Source organism: Rhinoraja longicauda, chromosome 21 (genome assembly GCF_053455715.1).
Source record: "Rhinoraja longicauda isolate Sanriku21f chromosome 21, sRhiLon1.1, whole genome shotgun sequence".
NCBI lineage: Eukaryota > Metazoa > Chordata > Chondrichthyes > Rajiformes > Arhynchobatidae > Rhinoraja > Rhinoraja longicauda.
In genome coordinates, this window is record NC_135973.1 from 29,972,640 (window position 1) to 29,995,591 (window position 22,952).

Here is a 22,952-nt window from a genome sequence, read left to right on the forward strand (position 1 = left end):
ATCTTTCCTCCTCTTTGGGATGAATTGATCCTGCCACTTCTGCATTATTCCCAGGAATACCTGCCATTGCAGTTCCACCGTCTTCCCTGCTAGGGCCTCCTTCCAGTCAAATCTGGCCAGCTCCTGCCTCATGCCTCTGTAATCCCCTTTGCTATACTGTAATACTGACACTTCCGATTTTCCCTTCTCCCTCTCAATTTATAGACAATAGGTGCAGGAGGAGGCCATTCGGCCCTTCGAGCCAGCACCGCCATTCAATGTGATCATGGCTGATCATTCTCAATCAGTACCCCGTTCCTGCCTTCTCCCCATACCCCCTGACTCCGCTATCCTTAAGAGCTCTATCTAGCTCTCTCTTGAATGCATTCAGAGAATTGGCCTCCACTGCCTTCTGAGGCAGAGAATTCCACAGATTCACAACTCTCTGACTGAAAAAGTTTTTCCTCATCTCAGTTCTAAATGGCCTACCCCTTATTCTTAAACTGTGGCCTCTTGTTCTGGACTCCCCCAACATTGGGAACATGTTTCCTGCCTCTAACGTGTCCAACCCCTTAATAATCTTATACGTTTCGATAAGATCTCCTCTCATCCGTGTAAATTCCAGTGTATACAAGCCTAGTCGCTCCAGTCTTTCAACATATGACAGTCTCACCATTCCGGGAATTAACCTAGTAAACCTACGCTGCACGCCCTCAGATTTGTAGATTAAAACTTATCATATTATGATCACTGCCTTCTAATGGCTCTTTTACCTTGAGTTCCCTTGAGTTGTCATTACACAACACTAAATTCAGAATTGCCTTCTCCCTAGTAGCCTCCAGTACAAGCTGTTCCAAGAATCTATCTCGGAGGCACTCCACAAACTCCCTTTCCTGGGGTCCAGTACCAACCTGATTTTCCCAGTCTACCTGCATGTTGAAATCTCCCATAACCACCGTAGCATTACATTTGTGACATGCCAATTTTAACTCTTGATTCAACTTACACCCTATGTCGAGGCTACTGTTTGGGGGCCTGTAGATAACTCCCATTAGGGTCTTTTTACCCATACAATTCCTCATTTCTATCCATACTGATTCTACATCTCCTGATTCTATGTCACCCCTTGCGCAAGGGAGTGAATATCATTCCTTACCAACAGAGCGACCCCACCCCCTCTGCCCACCTGTCTGTCTTTTCGATAGGTCGTATCCCCCTGAATATTCTGTTCCCAGCCCTGGTCCTCTTGTAGCCATGTCTCTGTAATTCCCACAACATCATACTTGCCAATGTCTAACTGAGCCTCAAGCTCATCAACTTTATTTTTTATACTTCGCGCATTTAAATCCAACACTTTAACTTCGGTATTCACCTCCCCTCTCACACCATGGGCCCTGACCTTACTCTCTTATCCCATCTAGAACTTTCCTTCCCATTTATTCGAGAGTCATTTGCAACTTCTCCTTCCCCTTTAACTCCATCTTCATATTCCCAATTTGTCAACCCCTCTCCCCCACTACTTAGTTTAAACCCACACGTGTAGCACTAGCAAACATGCCTGCCAGAATATTGGTTCCCCTGCTGTTAAGGTGTAACCTGTCCCTTTTGTACAGGTCATCCCTACCCCAGAAATCCCAGTGGGCTAGAAATCTAAATCCCTGCTCCCTGCACCAACCCCACAGTCATACATTCATATCCCCGATCTCTCTTTTCCTGCCCTCACTAGCACAAGGTACAGGAAGCAACCCAGAGATAACCACCCTCGACGTCCTACTTCTCAGTCTTCTTCCTAACTCTCTAAACTCACGTTGCAGTACCTCCTTCCTCTTCCTCTTGACGTCGTTCCTGCCCACATGCACAACTACTGAGATTTCCCCAGTTGAGCCCACTCCCAGACATTTCTGCCTGGACACCTCTTCTCCAGCTGTCCTGTGGCGACCTCTTTTCCTTTTTCCTTGGGGGTTCCATTTCAGGGCTTGCCGGGTGATGTTTGTGGCAGGTTTTCTGAGGGTGTGGCCAATCCAACTCCATTTTCTCTTTCGAATTTGTAAGTAAATGGGATCCTGGCTTGTTCTTTTCCACAGGTCCACATTGCTTACTTTGTCTCTCCTCCAGATGTTTAGTATTCTCCTGAGGCAGGTGTTAATGAATGTTTGCAGCCTGTTTGTTGTGTGTTTTGTTGTTTTCCATGTCTCTGATCCATACAGCATCACCTGCTTCATATTTGAATTAAAGATGCGTATTTTGGTGTTGAATGAGATGTATTTTGAACTCCAGATCTTCCTGAGCATGCTAAACACCACCCTAGCCTTCTTGATTCTGCTTTTTATGTCTGCATCTGCCCCTCCGGTGGTGTCCACAACACTGCCTACGTATGTGAATGCTTCTACCTCCTCCAGGCCAGTGCTGTGCATGAGGATAGGGTTGCTGGTTTTGGAGTGGATCTTCATCACCTGTGTCTTTGCTATGTTGGGTGTAAGACCAAGTTTTGTTGCAGCTTGTAAGAGTCTGTCCGTCTTCTCCTGCATTTGTATCTGTGTGTGTGAAAGGAGAGCTATGTCGTCTGCAAAGTCAAGGTCATCTAGCTGTTCCCACATTGGCCACTGAATTCCATTTCTTTTCCCTTCAGTTGTTTCCATCATGACCCAGTCAATTGCCAGCAGGAACAGGAATGGTGAAAGTAGACATCCCTGCTTGACGCCCGTCTTGACACTAATGCCCGGGAGAGCTGGCCTGCAGGCATAACTTTGCATGAGGTTCCATCATACGAGTCCTTGATTAAGTTTATGATCTTGGTGGGAATTCCATAGTGGTCCATTAGGCGCCATAGTGTTGTCCTGTCTAAGCTGTCAAACACTTTCTCAAAGTCGATGAAGTTGATGTACAGGGACGTGTTCCGTTCAATAGACTGTTCAATGGTGATGCCTAGTGTTGCTATGTGGTCTGTGCATGAGCGATCCTTCCTGAATGTTGCTTGCTGGTCCCGTGGCCTCTCGTCTACAGCTTCCTGAAGACGGTTGAGGATGACCCGGTTGAGAATTTTACTGGGTACAGAAAGCAGGGTGATCCCTCGGTAGTTGTTACATTTTCTAGGTCACCTTTTTTTGGCAGTTTCACAATGTATCCCTCTGCCCATTCTGTGGGTGTCTTTTCCTCCTCCCAAAGAAGCCGTAGAGCATGTCTGTTGATGAGTCTATATCGACTTTAAGGGCTTCAGGTGGAATATTGTCAGGGTTAGCTGCTTTGCCAGTTTTCAGTTGCTTGATTGCAGCCTTTATTTCTGATTTTGTTGGACTATCACACATATGTAGTGGTATCCTGGTTTTGGGAATATGTGGCTACACTGCCGGTGGTGGCGTGTTTAAGACTTCTTCGAAATGCTCTACCCATCCATTAGATACAATGTTTTTTGAAAGGATGGTTATCTCTTCTGTGTAAATCAAAGTATCAATTTATTCTATTGATTAATTAGAAACTGTCCATATTTTTAAAATGGTTCATAATTGTAAACGGCATAAATCATTATCGCCCGAGTTAGCAATAGTAATGACCTGGAAACTAAGAGTCGGCTTCATTAAACTGGGACTCTGCTCACAGACTGGCTCTTAGTTTGGTAACTGACAACACTTTTAGTTCACTTTGGATATCATTTTTTTAATTGCAGATTAATCTTGTCATATCTATAATTTGATCAGCTAAAATTTTAGAATCATCGAATTTTGTCCTACCTTGTGACTGAGTTACTCAGGCAATATTCAGTTTCTTGGTATTTGTACTTTGATGTCAGTTTAGAGTGTAATGCAAGCTTTGCTGGGACCCATTAAACTATTTGGATTATTGAATTGAATTGAATAAGTTTTATTAGCCAAGTATGTATACATACAAGGAATTTGGCTTGGTGCTTTGCTCGCAAGTAACAACATGACATACAGTCTGAAGAAGGATCTCGACCCGAAACGTCACCCATTCCTTCTCTCCCGAGAAGACCCGCTGGGTTACTCCAGCATTTTGTATCTACCTATGACATACAGTAAACCTATTTAAAGGAAATTCAAATATTTGTAATTGTTTAACACAGTGTTGTGCCCCTGGATATCTGAAATTGCGCTTTTTCAAGGAAAATTGGATAAATATTTAATCGCATGGAATCGCCTTTTACAGAAGAACTCATTAAAAATAAATAAATAAACTCTTGTGTATGAGATAATCACCCAGATTTCCTGATTAGATAGCACCACTAACCGCTAATGCACCACTAATCTCAGCTGCACGGAAGCAGAGAGGAAAGCTCTTCAGCGGATAGTCCATAGAGCTCAGAGGACCATCGGAACACAGCTACCAGCCTTGGAGGGCATCTACAACACACGATGCCTCAGAAAAGCCACCAGCATCCACAAAGACTCTTCACACCCCTGCAACAGTCAGTTCGAACTCCTTCCATCGGGCAGACGATACAAGGCCTTCTACGCCCGCACCTCCAGACTCAGGAACAGCTTCATCCCCAGGGCCATAGCTGCTATGAACCGGTCCTGCTGAGCCGCATGGTCAAAACGCACAGTGAACCGGCACAGACCTACTTGCACTTTATTCTGTTTTAAAACTGTTACAATTTGTTTAGTTGGGTTGTTGTTGTTTAAATTAATTAAATTATTGCATCGTATGGGAGGCGTATTCCCAATCTCGTTGTACCCCTGTACAATGACAATAAAGATGTATTGTATTGTATTGCATCACACTGCACCCAAGTTCACCTATGCACGATCTTATTCATCTAAGGGTGGCAAGGCTGATATTGTACATTGACTGGAGAAATTATTTCACATCAATATAAAAGAGTATCTATTCTTGGTCATTTGGAACCTGTCTGGATTTTCATGGTGGGGTTTTCCCTGTAACAGCCTGATAAATAGGGTTTCTCCTTGTGGAGGTTCCTATCCAATGCTGACATCTCAACCAAGTTAAGTTCCTTTTAGGTTATTTATGCACCATCTCCCATCAGGGCCACCAACTGGGCAGTTGGCCAACCCACACCCTTGTCTTGCACTCGAGTACAAAGGAACAGCCTTGTCTCATGCAAGATTGATTCATTAGCTTCTGATACTTTGGACCTTGGATGTTCCCGAATTTACAGACAGTGGTCCGTAATTGAAACAATGGTGGGCTGTGCCATGCTGTGACTAATTAATGCACCATTTGAGGCACCGAAGAATTCTAGACAGTAGTTTCTGAAGTGCAGTTGCTGTTATTGTCCTATCAAAAGACAGAGACTTTATGGAACAACAAATGATTTTAATAGCCAAATGAACCGTTTTTAGATTTGTCGGATAAATGTTCATACACCAAAGAACTTTCTCATGTTGAAAAGGTGCTGTCATGTAACCAGGCAGATATGGCTGAGTTTATTACAAAATATCCTTAATTCAGCACTATACTAATAATGTGGATTTTGTGCTGAAAAATGAGGTATATCCCCATACCAATTACACTTAAATGAGAGGGATGCCAGCTTCTAATCAATACACTGACTTTGTCTGATGCCAGATGCTGTTTGTATTTATAAGATGACTCTCCTGAGAGGAGATAAATGTTCCATTTACTAAAATTCATGCTGACTTTCAATTGAACAGAACATAAGATCATTGTCTTCTCTTAGATGGTCGCTCATTTTGAAGCATGATTTGCTTCCATTCTAGTTCTTTGGGTTTTGAGATGCTCAAAGAGCCGGCCGGCCGGGATCTGCAGAATCTGCCATGAGTGGGAGTTTGATGTAACCGAATAAACATTTTTTTTTAAACTGCACATGCTGGAAATATGAAACAAAAACACAAATAGCTGGAAATATTTTGCATCTGTAACCCTTCGTCAGAACTGAGAAAGGGAGAGAGGTTAGTTTCCAGTCGAGACGAGGTAGGGGAGGAATGTGTAGAACAAAGGGATTATCTGCGTTAGGTTGTGGAAATGATTTAATAGGAACAGTTGTCAGCACATTAAGGTACAAGGTCTGAGCATTGAGTTGCTAGTGGAAAGGTTGTCGGACTCGTGCGGAAAGCTATACTTATCGACTTTAGAAAACGGGGTGGAGTCACTTTATCCAGGTACACGTGACAATAAGAAACCAATACAAATACTAATTATGCGTGTAAAATAAGAACAAAAAACAGTAAATGGAACATGCTGGAATAACCAAGCATGTTAGACTGCATCTGTGGAAAACGAAAGAGTTTATGGTCATCAGATTAAAAAGAGAAAAATAAGTTTGCAGCAAAATGTGGCTGAAACTAAGAGAATTTCTGTGATGGAACAGACATGTGGCAGATGAGCTAAGGTACTGTGGGGTTGTGTCATATGTTGCTGATGTGGTTCTAGCATTCTGGATGCGTTCATCAGGCCAGAATACACACAGCGCATAAATGACAAAAGGATGGCAAATAAAGTGATTCCTACATAACCAGGAAGAAAGTGCATGTTATTTCATGTTGGAGAGTTCAATATCCAGTCTGGAAGGCTACAACATGCCCTTACAGGGATGAAATGTTGTTCCTTGTGCAAGAGGTCACACATAAAGCCCTGACTCTCATTCTGAAAAAGGGTTTTGACCCGAAAAGTCACCCATTCCTTCTCACCAGAGATGCTGCTTGTCCCGCTGAGTTACTCTGGCATTTTGTGTCTATCACAAGACCATGTTCTCTTTTGTTGAGAAGAGGTTATGTGAAAAAGAATGCTTGGGACACACGATGACGGGAATGGTTAAAAGGACAAGTATTGCTTCTCCTCGGATCATCTTAAAATGGACGGCTTAGAAGGGGTAGAATTTTTGGAGTGCATTCAGGAGCATTTTTTGATCCAGTTTGAAGAAAACCCTATAAGACGGGAGTCAGTACTAGACCTGTTCTTGAGGAATTTGGTGATGGGAATGTTGGTGGGAGAGCATTTCATAGTGACCATAACTCTACGTTTTAAAGTTGCAATGAGTTGGTAAGATGGACACAGAAGTGGCAGATGGAATTTAATCCTGAAAAACGTGAGGTGACACACTCTGGGAGCCGTCTTAAGGCTAGGATATATACACTGAATGATCGAACTCCAAGGTGTACTGGAAAATGGAGAGCTTGGTGCATGTGTCCAGAGATCTTGATGGCATCAGCACAAGTAGACAAAGTGGTTAAGGCATAAGGGATATTTCCCTCCATTAGCTGGGACATAGAATATAAGAGCAGGATAGTTATGTTGCAACTACTCAAACCTTAATTAAATCACAGCTGGAGCCCTGTGCATAGTTTAGGTCACCACCATATGGGAAGCATGAGATGGCACTTGGGAGGGTGCAGTGGTGATTCACCAGCATGTTACTAGAGGTGACGCATTTCAGTTATGAGACTGAATAGGCTGGGTTTGCTTTTCTTGGAGTGGAGGCTCAGAAGAGCATAGATGAATATGAGAGGCAGTGGCAGGGAAGATAGTGAGAAACCAGAGTGCATAGGTTTAAAGTAAAGCATAGGAGATTTAGGGAGGATTTCTTTACCCAGAGGGTGGGTGAAACTTAGAATATTCTCCCTGAGTTGGTGGTGGAGGCAGCCACGTGTAAGGCATTTAAGACATGGATGAGCACTTGAAGCATCATGGCATAAAAGGCAAAGGATTGAGTTCTGGAAATGGGATTAATGAAGGCAGACATTTGGTGTTCATAATAGATACAGCGGTCAAAAAGCCTGATGCCACATAGGTTATTCCATGGTTACGATTCCATTACCTTGTAGGACTGGAGGGCTTTAATTGAGGAAATCTGAGGCAAAGCCTATTGTTAGAAAAAAGTATTGCATGTTATCCTTGAAACATTAGCTTTACCTTGTGCTTAGGCTAAGATTTTTCACAATCTTTAAGATGTAGCTTGTAAATTAATTGCTTACAGTTGAAATGGATGCAATACTGGGACAAAACAAGTAATTTTATGAAACTCTTGTATGTGCACATGAGTAATATTTACATTTTGAATACCCTTGATATTTCTGAAGCAAATGTCTATTTGTTTTTAATTGAAACTAGACCAAGTAGACCCGTTGGGCCCAAACCTCTCCTGCATTGGTCCTCCCCCCTCCCCCTCCCCCTCCCCCCCCCCCCCCCCCCGTGGTATATTCATGTATCAAATAATTTTGGGGGGGAATTAATACAGTTGCTTTTGTATTTCAGATTTATTTAATCAATTGCAAGCAAAAAGAAAGGAACTCCGCAGCATTTGTGGAGGGAAATGGACAGGTAATGTCAGTCTGAAGTAGAGAACCAATCCAGTACATCGTCTGTCCATTCTCCTCCACAGATGTTGCCTGACCCGCTATGTTCCTCCAGTGCTTCATCTTTTGCTCATGATTTCAGCAACTGCCATCTCTTATGTCTACTTATTTAGTCAATTGGGTGAAATTAAATTACCCAGCCCATCTGAAGAAGGATCTCGACCCGAAACGTCACCCATTCCTTTTCTCCAGAGATGCTGCCTGTCCCGCTGAGTTACTCCAGCATTTTGTATCATACTCCTGAATAACTCGTGTGTACTTATTAATTTGTAGTTTCGATACACAAAACGGCCACATGACTGTTCCAGAAGTTATAAATTGAAGTCAAGCACATTAATTGCTGGTGTACATTTTTGCCTCACCGGCACTGAAGTAACTTTAAAAATGTAATTGCTGATGCAAATGAGGGATTAGTTATCTAGGTTCAGAATGTATCCCCTATGCGGAGTCATTTCTTTTGTGCTAGCAGATTCCTTTATGTTTATTTTTTGTACAAAACACATTTGCATTAACTGCAGGTAAATCTCAGCTGCAGAAAAAAAAACTGGGCCTCTGACTACTGCTCAGAAATTTTAGAGATTTGTATGTTAAAACAATATTTCTATGAAAACATTAAAATTATGGAGAACTCTGGGAAAAGGCAAAAATCAGTTTAAATCATTTTTAGAAAAAGAACATTTGTGATTTTTAGTTGATGCTTTTTTCACACTCTTGCCCTACCAAATAGGGTTGCCAACTGTCCCGTATTAACCGGGACATCCCGTATTTTGGGCTAACTTGGTTTGCCCCGTACAGGACCGCCCTTGTCCCGTATTAGGCCTGGGGGGCGCAGTAGGTGCGGACGCTGTAGGCATGGAGGCCCGGGCGCCGCCTAACGGAGGTTGCGTAGCAACCCACCTCCCGGCCCCGGTGGCCGCCATTGATGGAGCGGGAGCATGTGGCCGCTGGCTGGGTGAGGTCATGTGGGGCATGGGGCGGTGACGTCACCTTGTCCCTTATTTGGGAGTGAGATAGTTGGCACCCCTACTGCGAAGTGACCACTGGTGGTAGCTGTGGATATGTTCAGTGACACTATTTCCAAGATAGAAGAACAGCAGAAAAGCATTGCAAACTATTACCCTCTCATGACCATCATCCGGTAGTTACATAGCCCAGGTGCTGTCACGTGATTTTGTAGCTTGAAATAAAGAATTTTAACCTTATTTTATAAGTTGAGATAATCTACAATTTATTTTTGACCATAAATTCTAGTAGCTCATTAGATCCCAGTTGTATTCTAATGAAAATGTTTTTAATGTATAACATGCAAGTGAATTATTTAAGCAATTAAAAAAACCATAAGCAGATGATTGACAAAACTAATGAATCGAAAAGTAGAGGGTTATCAGTAAAAATGAATTGTATTTAAATATTACCTTGTATTTTATTCATGAGGCTGGTAAAGAAACAAAAATGCTGAGTGCATTGAATTTTAAATATTCTACCTTGCTATTTCTGTGTAAGCCAAGAGGGACTAAAGTCTCAAGATGGAGTGTGGTTCCTCTGATGTCAGTCCGTGTATAAGTAGGATCCTTACAACTGGCAAAAGGAAGCAACTGCAAATCTCAAACTAATGTAGATTTGAATCCTCTTCCTGAAGGACAATCTCAATTCCTACCTCCATCCCATACCTCTGCCCCATCCAACACCCGAGTTAGAATGTAATTTTATTTAGAATGGGATGCCATGAAAATTTGAAGAATGTTTATTCAACTCAGTGCTCGTTCACCTTTTCACATCTTGCAGCCTTGCATCAGTGAGTAGGAAAGATCAAAGTTGTGAATTTCTTCACTCCTTCATTAATGCAAATATTGGCGTGGTGTGTGGCTTCATCAACTAATTCGCATCATTGTCACTTGATCAGTCCTCAAAGTGCGTCATGCTGGTGCTGAAGGTTTCTCCTAATGGTTACATCTTTCATGAAACAATTAATCACTGAAGTCTGAAAGAGGGAAGTATTTCTTTAGAAAGTGCTGTCTGCAAAATCTCCTTCCCATTTTAGGTTGCCATGGCTATGAGCAAACACAGCCTTTTTTTAAACATTGGCACACCCTTGGTTCAGCTATGCTGCCTTTCTGACTAGTATTGCTAGTGCCTTGTAATGACATGTAAATAGGTATAGGCTTAGGTGGGTGTGTCTGAAGAAGGGTTTGGAGCTAAAATGCCTGTCCATTTCCCTCCACAGATGCTGCCTGAACCCACTTTGATCCTCCATCAGTGTTATTGTTTTCTGCTCAGGATTCGAGTCTCTTGTGTCTTTAATCTTTATGTGTTAGTATTGAGTTAATTAGTAGGCTTCTCTAATTATGACTAATGTTCCGGAGAAAGCTGCTTTTAATTCATACAAAACTCTTCTGGTTCATACATTAACATGGGAGAATGTTTAAATGCATTAATATATATGGTGAGGTGAACCCTGAAATGAAAGCCCTGGATAATCTGAACAGCTTTGAAACACATGAACATTTTTCATTTTTCAGGCATTCTCCTTGCACCCATGTGGTCTTTCAAATAAAATGCCGTGCCATCCAGATGCAGCCAGCGCCATCTGTTGTCCAAACTACACAGCTGTTTCTCAACATGCTGCTGGGCTGTTGGCCAACTTATCCCCCCTTTTGTGCACAACACATGGTTTAGAATAGAACAGGAAACCTGGTCCGTTTCTTTCTCCTCTCCGCTCATGAGGTGTTTGATATGTAAAGTTGCAGATGTCCTGCAACTGAAGTCCACGTGCTGGTTGGCTAAAACGATCAACTCTTAAGTGTCCAAGTATCTTGCGTATTTAGATGTGTAGGAAGGAACTGCAGATGCAGGTTTATACTGAAGATAGACACAAAAAGCTAGAGTAACTCAGCAGGTCAGACAACATCTCTGGAGGAAAGGAGTAGGTGACATTTCAGGTCGAGACCCTTCTTCAGCCAACGTATTCAAGGACCTTTTCTCCCTTCTGAAATAGGGTCTTGACCTGATGACAGCAGGGAATTAGCTGTTCCAATCGCTTATTCCTTTTCTCCAGAGATGCTGTCTGACCCGCTGAGTTACTCCAGTTTTTGTGTCTATCTTGCATACTTATTTAAGTGCCTCAGTTCTCCATTCCGATGGCAATCAGGGATTAAGATAAAGGATTTGTTGTGATTGCAATTGATATTCCTGGCATTAACCTACAAATAACTTTGATTTTGATGTGGGATTTTTATTTTTTAAAGACTTTGCTTGCCTTTTTATTGCTATTGCTTTAGTATTGTCATGTGTACTGAGATAGGGTGAGAGGCGTATTATGTACTGTCCTGGAAAATCATGCCATACACCAAGGGTAGTGCAAAAGAGAAAAAGATTCAAAGTGCAGAATACAGTGTTACAGCTACAAGAGTACCCAATTCTACAGATTGACCGTAGAAAGCATTCTATTGGGATGCATCACAGCTTGGTTTGACAATAGCTCTGCCCTAGACCACAAGAAATCGCAGTGAGTTGTTGATATAGCCCAGTCGATCACAAAGGCCAACCTCCTCACCATCGACTCGATACTTCAGTCGGCCTCACGAAAGCAGCCAACATAATCAAGGACCTTTTTCACCCCAGTCATTCTCTCTTCTCCCTTCCTTCCTTGGGCAAGAAATACAAAAGCCTAAAAGCATGTACCGCCAGATTCAGGAACAGCTAGTTCCCCGCTGGCATCAGGTGACTGAGTGGTCCGCCCATAAATTAGGGTGCAGTCATGATCTTCCAATTTATGTCATTGTGGACCTTGAACTTTTTCTCTATAACTGTAACCCTATAATAACACTACACTTTACACTGATAATTTTCTTCTTTCTGTTGTACTGTGTATGGCTTGATTTTACTTGTGTATCATGTGATTTAACTGGATAGCATGCAAACTCAACTTTTCACTGTAATTCTGTACACGTGACACTAATAAACCAATATTAAAACCAATACAAAGAAAGTGTGATTACAAAGAAAAGTGCAAGGGCCACAACGAGATAGATTTGGAGATTGAGAATACACCTGTAGCATATGAGAGGTCCGTTCAAGACTAATAACAGCGGGTAAGAAGCTGTTTGTAAATCTGATGGTGTGTGTGTTTCTATACTTGTGCATCTCTTTCCAGTCTGGAGTGGAGAAAATGGCAAGGATATAAATAGACTTTGACGATGTTGCTTCCTTTCCCAAGGCAGCACAGTATAAATGGAATAGACTGGTTTACATGATGTACTAGGCTGCACTCGCAACTCTGCAATTCTTTGCCGTCTTGGACAGAACAGTTGCCACACCACGCTGTGATATAGCGGGATCAGATGCTTTCTCTGACTCATCTGGATAAACTTGTAAGAGCCACTGGACGTGAGGAAGTAGGGGTGTTTGTGCTGTATTGGTTGCGGTGTTAATGTTGGACCATGATGAATCATTAGCTAGGAATTTGAAGCTCTCAACCATCTCAAATATGCAGATAGGGGCCTGTGCTCTAAACCGCTTCCTAAGGTTGACGCCCTGCCTTTGTTTTACTGAGATTGAGAGTTTTGTTGTTTTCACGCCATGACATTAAGCTCTCTATCTCCTTCCTGTAATCTGTTTTGTCATTGTCTGAGATCCACTCATTATGGATCGCCGTGGGAGAAAAGGAGGAAAGAAGGTATAAGTTATTTGCCGTCCATCACAGTGGGGAATGTGAGGTCACCGAAAAAACAAGATGGACGTGCTGCCTGCACTGGTGAGGACTCGGAGAGAGTGCCGTGGGTGCAGTGATCTCGGTGTTTTGCGGGGACATGGCTCCATGAGGACATCCCGGAATCTGGTGCGAGTGTGGACGGCTCTCTGACTGTTCGGGCGGACAGGGAGTGGCAGCGGTCGGTACAACTCTGGTCACATCACGGTGAAGGAACATCTGTGTGGCCCGGACATTGAACTGATGGCCATGGGTCTCTGCTTACACTGTGTGCCCTGGGGATTCTCTGTGGTGGCTGTTTAAGTCTATGTTTAATTTTTATGTGGTTAGGTATTTTGTTGCTTTTTTCTATGACTGTTGGCAAATCAAATTCCTTGTATGCTTACATACTTGGCTAATAAATTAATTACAATACAATGGTAACGTAGATCTGCAAGCTTCTAAATGGAGTTAGAGCAGAATCCAAAAGTGTGTAAGAGGCTGAGAACGCAGCCTTGTAGAACATCTGTGTTAAGAATTATCATGGAAAGTATTTTGTCGCTTATCCTTATTGATTGCAGTCTATGGGTCAGGAAGACAAGGATCCATGAGGGGATTGCTGAGTCTTGGGTCCAAGGGATTAGAGATGTGTTTGGTTGGATTTATGGTGGTGAAGTTGGAGCTATTGTCAGTCAATAGGAGGCTGATGTATGTGGTCTTGTTATCCAGATGTACCAGGATGAGTGTAGGTGAAAGAGTTAATGGCTATTAACTTTGCATGATGGGATGCTTGGCCATTGTCTGCAAACCTGTTTATATGCTTGTGGAACTTCTATATTGTTGTAAGTGAAGGAATGCTAATTGCGCATAAGGTTGTGTCTGGTAGCTGGAACTTACAATCCCTGGAAACCACAGAAATAATAAAATGATAGAATGAATGAACAGGATGAGCCTGAACTTTGGGTCCTGAATAGCTGATATTTGCAAAATTGCACCAGGCACGATATGACCATGTGATCCTAAAGCCTGTAGAGTGGTATATCCTGTTATCCCTGGGAAGAATGTCTGGGAAAGACGATGGACAATGTTCTCGCTAAGATTAGGATGTGGTTAACTGTTGACTACTTGTGGGAATGTGTAAACAAGACCTTCTGTGGTATGATAAGGATCCTTACCTTCGACTAATGACTTATTGTGTGGAATATTTTATGACTGAAGGGTGTCAAGTATATTGTGTTCGATACAGTTTGTGATTGATTTGAAGGAAATGTTGTGTTAAACATTCTTGCTGCAAATTCTGTATAAAAATGCTGCGAAAATGCTGTATCTTTGAGTGGAAGCAAGGGAAGTGCTGAGTATGGTCATACAACCTTAGCATTGACCCCCCCCACTCCCATCTGACGATAATTAAAGCTTTGCTTGGTTTACCTTTAACTGTTTATGTTGTTGTCTGTTTTAAGAACCGAACTTTAACATAGGGCCTGGGAGATAGCATGTGTCGTGGACCTGTTGCAGCGGTAAATGAATTACAGTGGATCTAGGCTATCTGGGAGGCTAGAGTTGACGTACACCATGACTGGTCTCTCGAAGCACTTCATGATGATGAATGTCAGAGGCACCTGATCATTGTCATTAAAGCATACTCCCTTTTTTTTTTAAAGCACTGGGATGATAGTGGTCTTCATAAAGCAGGTGAGATCCTCAGATGGGAGTAGGGAGAGGTTAAAGATATCCACGGATATTCCCTGCAGATGGTCCTCAGAATACGGGTGGGGACTTCATCCGGGCCAGTCTCTTTCTGTGAGTTCATTCTTAGGAATATCTGATGATTGAAATAGTGAACATGGGTACACGACCACCAATGGCTGTCAGGGTGGATGATGTCATTCCACTGACGTCCTCAAAAAGAGCATCAAGCTTGTCGGAGAGGGTTGCGTTGCTGCCAGCAAACCTGCCCAACTTCACTTTGTGTCGTGTTATAGCCTGCAAGCCTTGTCACAATCAGTGTCTGGTACTCTAACTTGGTCCTGAATCCCCTCTTGCTGTCCCTGATGCCATCACAGTGAGGAACGTGGGGAATCCGCTGTGGTGGATGTTTATGTTATGTTTTGTGTAGTTGTGTGTCTTGTTGCTTTTTTTTTAGTATGGCAGTATGGTAATTCGAATTTCGCTGTACCTTAATTAGTACACGTGGCAATAAACTGACCTTGAACCTTGATGACTTTGCAAAGGTTGCACCTAGATTTCCATATATGACAGCTTTATGCAATATATTCTCCAGGATTGTGTGGTAAAATGGTGTTCTGTGACAATGGTGGAAACCGAGATTGACGGTGATTGTGCTTGTACATGTCCTGCAAAAGGATCATTGGAAACAGCCCATTTTATGATTCTTGACAAACAATGCTTCCAGTGAAATGTCCTGGTGTTGCCAGCGCCATCTGTTGGCCAAGTTTCTTTTCAAACTTGCAGATTTACGGAAGATTTACTGCTAGATTTTTTTTCCATCATCCTTTACACTGATACAGTCATGGGAAAATTCACGGCTATAATTTTTTGTTGTTGAATAATCAGCATGAATAATACATCCCCAAAGTTGAAGTTGCAGGAGATTGAAAAACAATTAATCTAGAAATGTTTATGTGGTTATTTTGTTTATCTTATAAATACATCAGATCCCAACTAGGTTTTTAGCAGATGCCAAGTTTGGGTGGGATGAGATAAAGGGAGATAATCACATGCTTGTTGCAAAGTTCCTTGCTTTGCTTTGTCTACTTCTGGCACTCTCTGGACTTTGTTCATCCATTCCATGCTGACATGTTTATTTTTGTAGTGTTGTCCATTGTGCACTTACATTAATGTGTTAAGGTTATACTGTTCTTGGCAATTCTGACATATTTAGCTTACAATATACATTCTTGTCATTTTTTGGTTGGCAGGTTGCTCTCTTGGATGTTGATATATGTGGTCCATCAATTCCAAAAATGATGGGAGTAGAAGGTGAACAGGTAAGAATACTATTCCACAGTTGTGAGTAATTGGGCATATTTTAATTAATATTGTTTCATCTCACTCACTTGAAACAGCATCTTAAAATTCTAGTAGTAGCTTGGTAATTACCAATTAAATCAAGTTAGGCTTTCTTTCGAAAACTGTGTGTTACCACAATAATGATCCTGGTGAAGAAAAGTGACTGTTAAAAATGTGATTTATTTACCACAATGTGCTTTTACTTTCTAAGCATGTGTTATTAACATAACATAACATAACAACACTTTATTGTCACTTGGCACAAACACCGAATGAAATTTCAGCTGCCACAAGACACAGTAAAAAATAAAAGAACACAGGACACCCGACCCCAACACAAACATCCATCACAGTGACTCCAAACACCCCCTCACTGTGATGGAGGCAACAAAACTTCCCCTCTCTTCCCCCCGCACCCACGGACAGGCAGCTCAACCCCTACCGAGGCAAACGACACGCACAGCCCCCGCAAGGGGATGGAAGGCCCCGCGGCCGAGCCGCCCCGGGCACCGAAACGTCCCGCGGCCGCACTGGGCGATGTTAAGTCCAGCGGCCGAGCCGCACCGGGCACTGAAACGTCCCGCGGCCGAGCCGCGCTGGCGATGTTAAGTCCAGCGGCCAAGCCGCGCCGGGCACTGAAACGTCCCGCGGCCGAGCCGCGCCGGGCACTGAAACGTCCCGCGGCCGAGCCGCGCCGGGCACTGACACGTCCCGCGGCCGCACCGGGCGATGTTAAGTCCAGCGGCCAAGCCGCACCGGGCACTGAAACGTCCCGCGGCCGCGCTGGCGATGTTAAGTCCAGCGGCCAAGCCGCGCCGGGCACTGAAACGTCCCGCGGCCGCACCGGGCGATGTTAAGTCCAGCGGCCGAGCCGCACCGGGCACTGAAACGTCCCGCGGCCGAGCCGCGCCGGCGATGTTAAGTCCCGCAGCCGAGCCGCGCCGGGCGATGGAAGGCCTCGCGGGCGAGCTGCGCCCCGGGGAAGAGACCTAATAAAAGAAAGGTTTCCCCCCGCCCCACCCCACCCCACCCCCCCCTCACCCCCCCACCACACATACACAGCCAAAAACAGAAACAAAAACCATCCCAACACCGACACAAACAAAAAAAAAGAAAAAAGACAACAGACTGCCAGAGAGCCGCAGCCGTTAGGCGCAGCCAACTCCTCCTAATATGTTATTAAATAAAATGACAGCAACTGGGCATAGGTGAGCTTGGATTGATAAGCAAAAGGAGTAAATTGATTGGGTTAGCTCTACTCACTGGGAAGCTCTTTTGGCACATCTTGAACAAGGAATAAGTAACCAGCACTGGAACGGACAAAGACTCGGAAAGATAAGTTTGCATTCACAGAGCACTGGTCATAACTTTAATGTGTCCCAAAGTGTATACACTTCTGAAGTAATATAGGACATACCATTGATAGACACAAATTGCTGGAGTAACTCAGCAGGTCAGGCAGCATCTCTGGAGAAAAAGGATGAGTGACATTTCGGGTCGGAACCCGAAGTAGGAAGGGAATTCGAGGTAGGAAAAGGCCAGAACAAATCAGGGTTGGCAACAGATGACCAAGGAAGGGTGGAGTCCATAATGGCCCATTGTTGGCTGGGGAAGAGGTGATAACAAAGGGATACCAAGATGTGACCAGTGGAACTTGTGGGAACACCAGGGTGGGGGTGGGGGAGAGAAGGGGGGTGGGGGGGTTACATACCATTGGTTGGTGGTTGGCTTGTTAATTGAACCTCAGACTAGAACTTTGATTCTTCACAAAAGAAGAATCTGGTTTGAAGATAGCACGAAAAGGACATTAGAGTAATTGATAGAATGATAATAGTTAAAGGCTTTTCATAACTGATGCACGCGCGCGTGTGCGCACACGCACACACACGCACGCACACGCACACACGCGCACGCACACACACACACACACCTGCTCTCTCTTTCTCTCTCTCTCTCTCTCTCTCTCTCTCTCTCTCTCTCTCTCTCTCTCTCACACACACATATACACACATATATACACACACACACACAAGGATGGCGTGACAATTCCCACACACACAAGGGCAGTGTGATGCTACACACACGGAATATTGTCCTTCCATCACAGCCCTATCTTTTATCAAGGAGCCAGTTATGAATCCATATGACCACTTTTCTTTTTTCATACTTGTGTATGGATTGATTGTGCTTGGGTATACTGGAACATAGAAAAGTACAGCAGAGGAATAGGCCCTTTGGCCCTCGATGCCTGTGCTAAATGTAATGCCTAGATAAACTACTCTCATCTGCCTGCACATGATCCATATACCTGCATTCCATGCATGTCCACGTGCCTATTAAAACTGTTAATCACCTGCATCTTAATCTTCTGGGAACTTTCCAAATGCCTTACTATAATCCATTTACTATCACTTATTTATGTCAGTCAGGCTAATCTTTCTATTATTAATGGAATTGGATTTCGGAGCTATTGAGCATTAATAATATCAAGGAAGGTATGAATTAATAAAGCTTCAAATTAACACGGGTGCACTGAAATCTTTCAATGCAAATCCATTTTCTAACTCCTCCATTTCCACCTCTTTGCAGATCAGTTCCCTCATTAATATATTCTGTAGCAATTAATAGTTGTCCTTAATTCTTTGCTCGATTATCTGTTTTTATTCAATGGATCATGGATGTTTGACACCTTTGACAAGCAAGACAGATGGCGAAATCCTGTTCTTACCAGTGTCCTCACAGTTACACTTCTCTCAGGGAGGAGCTTTTGGTTCTTGTTTATAAAGAGGAACAATTTCCTGTTTCCTTCTTACAAAACAAAAACTTTCCCATCAATGAAAACCAACCCAGCAAAAATTGAGGACGACACCTGATCTTTATGGGAGACAGTCTGAAGAAGGACCTCGACCCGAAACGTCACCCATTCCTTCTTTCCAGATATGCTGCCTGTCCCGCTGAGCTACTCCAGCATTTTGTGTCTATCTTTGTGGGAGACGCATGGAACCAAAGATAATAGAGCGGAGCTAGATAGACCACTCCGTCGAAATCACCTATACTGAAGTGTAGCACACAAAGGAGCCATTTTAGTAGGCAAAACCCGCCGTCCGTTATGCCTCTCGCAGTGTAATCAGTGTTTTGGGGGAACAGTATGTGTGATGATACCATAAAAATGCAGAATATATCTCATCTATCAATTCACCGATTTTTGTTATTTTTCTTTTAAAATGTTTATGCAAGTTTCTGCCTACTACAATGGCACCATGACAAACTACGTTTTTTAGGGTCGAGTGGTCTATCTTGCTCTGCTCTATTGTCTTTGCATGGAACTGCAGCTGCTGGAATCTTGCATAAAACATAAAGTGCTGGAGTAACTCAGTGGGTCAGCCAGCATCTCTGGAGAATACGGATCGGTAACATTTTAGGGGGTTCTTCAGACTACAAAAGTGTCCCAACCTAAAATATTGTCTATCCGTTCTGAGTTACTCCAGCACTTTGTACTTTACTCTTTGAGAGATACAGTATCACATTTCTGGATACGTGCTGTGAATAATATTGGTGGGAGAAACAATGAACTTCTAGTTTCATGCCTGCATCTTGGTCCATTTGGCTGCTTTGGCAGAGATCTAGAATTGAAGCATAACATAAAGAATCAGGTTAAAAAACAAAGACACAAAGTGTTGGAGTAACTCAGCAGGTCAGGCAGCATCTTTGGAGAACATGGATAGGTGATGTTTTGGGTTGGATCCCTTCATTGTGATAAGGGGATGCCAAGTTAATGAGAGGAATACATTGAGGAAAAATAAGGGTTTATTACTGCAATTAATTTCCCTGATGAAGTATGCAGGACAAAAAAAGCCCTTTCATCTGTAAAGTGCAATTTTCAAACTAGCCATTTAAAGGAGAACAAACTTTCTTTCACTTCTCATTAAACAGGTTGCAGAAACTGACTGACTGCCCCCCCCCCCCCTACCTCCCCTCCTCCTGGTCTTTCCACTCGTCATTTTAATTTCATGTTACATATATCTTGTGAATTTTATGACTGTTGGCAGACCAATTTCTCTCCTGGATAAATAAAGTTCTATCACATCATCATTATCACATCATAGGATTTGATTTTTCCATCTTGGGGAGAAAGATTCTGACTGTCCACCCTATCTATACCTCTCATCATTTTATATACTTCTATAAGGTCTTCCCGAAACCTCTGGCATTCCAGAGAAAACGAGCCATGTCTGTCCATCCTCTCCCTGTAGCTATTACTCCCTAATCCTGGTATCATTCTGATAAACACAAAATGCTAGAGTAATTCAGCGGGACAGGCAGCATCTCTGGAGAGAAGGAATGGATGACATTTCGGGTCGAGACCCTTTCTCAGACCGATGTCAGGGGAGTGGGCAGGACAAAGATAGAATGTAGTCGGAGACAGTAAGACTGATGGGAGAACTGGGAAGGGAGAGGGGACGGAGAGAGGGGGAAAGCAAAGGCTATTTGAAGTTCGAGAAGTCAATGTTCATACTGCTGGGGTGTAAATTACCCAAGTGAAATATGAGGTGCTGTTCCTTCAATTTGCGCTGGGCCTCACTCTGACAATGGAGGAGGCCCAGGACAGAAAGGTCAGATTGGGAATGGGAGGGGGAGTTGAAGTGCTGAGCAACCGGGAGATCAGGTAAGTTGAGACGGACTGAGCGGAGGTGTTTAGCGAAACGATTGCCGAGCCTGTGCTTGGTCTTGCCAATGTAGAGAAGTTGACACTTGGAACAGCGGATACATTAGATGAGGTTGGAGGAAGTGCAAGTGAGCCTCTGCCTCACCTGGAAAGACTGTTTGGGTCGATGGAGTCGATGGGGGAGGTAAAGGGACAGGTGTTGCATCTCCTGCGGTTGTAGGGGAAAGTACCTGGGGAGGGGGTGGTTTGGGTGGGAGTTGACCAGGGAGTTTTGGTGGGAACGGTCTCTATGGAAAGCAGAAAGGGGTGGAGATGGGAAGATGTGGCCAGTATTGGGATCATGTTGGAGGTGGCGAAAATGTTGGAGGATTATATGCTGTATAATTCTGGTAAATTTCCTCTGCACCCTTTCCAAAGCTTCGATGTTTTTCCTGTAATGGGGGCGGCCAGTGTGGCATGCAATACTCCAAATGCAGCCCAACCAAAGTCCTGTAAAGCTATATCATGACTTCCTGACTCTTATATCCAGTAAGTTTTTGACTACATTGGTTCAAGAAGACACCATCTTAGGGGCAAAGGTGATGAGCATGGAACCTCCAACATGTACTATTGGAGTAAGCAAAAGTGTTGTCCTTCATTACATTTACACAAAAAGATGGGTAAGCCATTATGGAATATTGTGAAATTGAATGTAGAAGGAGATGGTTAAAGATTCAGTGGACATATGTCCTGCAGTCCTGGTTGATGCAGGAAAAAAATTACGTATAAAAGCAGCTACACTGTTACATAACACACTTTGTTAATTAATAAATGCCCTTCAAGAAAGATCCTGATACTCTTACTTCAAGCGGCCTATAATGACAGCAGTCTGACAGTTTGTGGTTGATTCTAAATGCCCATTGAAGCAACCTCAACAGCTTTTGGGTAGTAAATCTATTCATTGCAAGGCAAGTTAATGGGGAATTATCAGATGTGCTTTAATGGCTATGATCACAGCAGCATGCAAGCTCAACATTTGAGCAGTCTTGGCCTTGCTGTAAACCTGCTCATCAATATCTTGCCTGTTTTAAGAGGTAATCACTGTGGACATAAAAGAGGCACCATCTGGTTTCCTCTCCCAGTTAGATGTCATCCCGATGAGACGTGGCACCCTTGAATCATTATTGTTAGGTTGAATTGTTTGACCACTGTGGCAGCGTCACTATCATAGTTATGCCAGAAATTCGGGTAGCCTCAGAAACTATAATCCTGACTGTCTCCATCTCAGGTCCATTATGAGTTAGCAATTTGTTCTTTTCTGGCATCACTCGTGTGCCAAGAATAAATGTAAAGCGAAGGAATGTTACCCCAGTATTCTACTAGATTAGGACCAACCAACTTTGGATTGTAAACCTGAAACATCTTTTATTTAGACAGTTTTAGATTGCATGGAAATGCACTATTTCTGTACTTCGGTTTTCTCTGATTGATTAAATTGGAAAGAATCCATGACAGTGAAGTTTTACCCTTTGGGCTTCTGACTAAAGTGCCACTTGTGTAAACAAGCTGATGCTCGTGTTTCTTTTCTTGTGAATGTTTGTGCTTGCAATGTTCTGTGCATCACTGCATGGATGGACCCTGTGGTACCTGGTTTCACATTCCTGACAGTGCTGCAATGTGGGAGTCCATTTATTTGGCTTGCGTTGGTTTATCCCATTGCATATTTACTTTCTCCACCAGACTGTAAGGAAGCTTCTCCTGAGGTATCACAGCTAATATCGGTAAAGAAAAGTGGATATGTTAAGGTGTTCCCCATTGGATTAAATAGCAATAAAATAAGTAAATCATAAGCATGAATTACAGCAGCACATGTTTTTTTTATAATCTCAAACTTTAATGTAAGGAATGTAAATGATTATCAGAACATTAATCCCAATGATTTAACAGCAAGTAATTAAACCTTTTCTTTCCTTCTGCTCTTACAGGTACATCAGAGTGGGTCAGGATGGTCTCCTGTGGTACGTATTTCTTCATTTTAATGCCAGGGTATCTGATGCAGTAGGTGAAAGGGTGAAGCTCTCGACGCAAGTGGGTGAAAGGGCTGATTAAACCCATAATCAACAAATCTTTCTAGTTGTACTGCACCCTTATTTCAAATGAACCATTAGTCACTGCAAATCTGCTCAGAGTTATTGTAGTCCAATGGCACAAATCCATTGATTGACAATAAGTTCACATTTATTGGTTATGCTGCACAGTGCAGGGTTTGGAAGATTGAAAAGGTAATTTTCTAGGGAAAGTGTTTTTGCTTGCTCACAGCTTA

At 43.1% G+C, this 22,952-nt stretch overlaps 1 protein-coding gene across 1 annotated transcript in view; it reads left to right on the top strand.

Moving 5' to 3' along the window:
* nubp1 (nucleotide binding protein 1 (MinD homolog, E. coli)) overlaps positions 1-22,952 on the top strand; it is a 53,028-nt gene that overhangs the window by 16,158 nt on the left and 13,918 nt on the right. The window contains exons 4-5 of the mRNA XM_078418204.1: positions 15,894-15,962; positions 22,615-22,647. Of these exons, the coding sequence (XP_078274330.1) occupies positions 15,894-15,962; positions 22,615-22,647 (102 nt within the window). The remainder of the gene's footprint in view (positions 1-15,893; positions 15,963-22,614; positions 22,648-22,952) is intronic.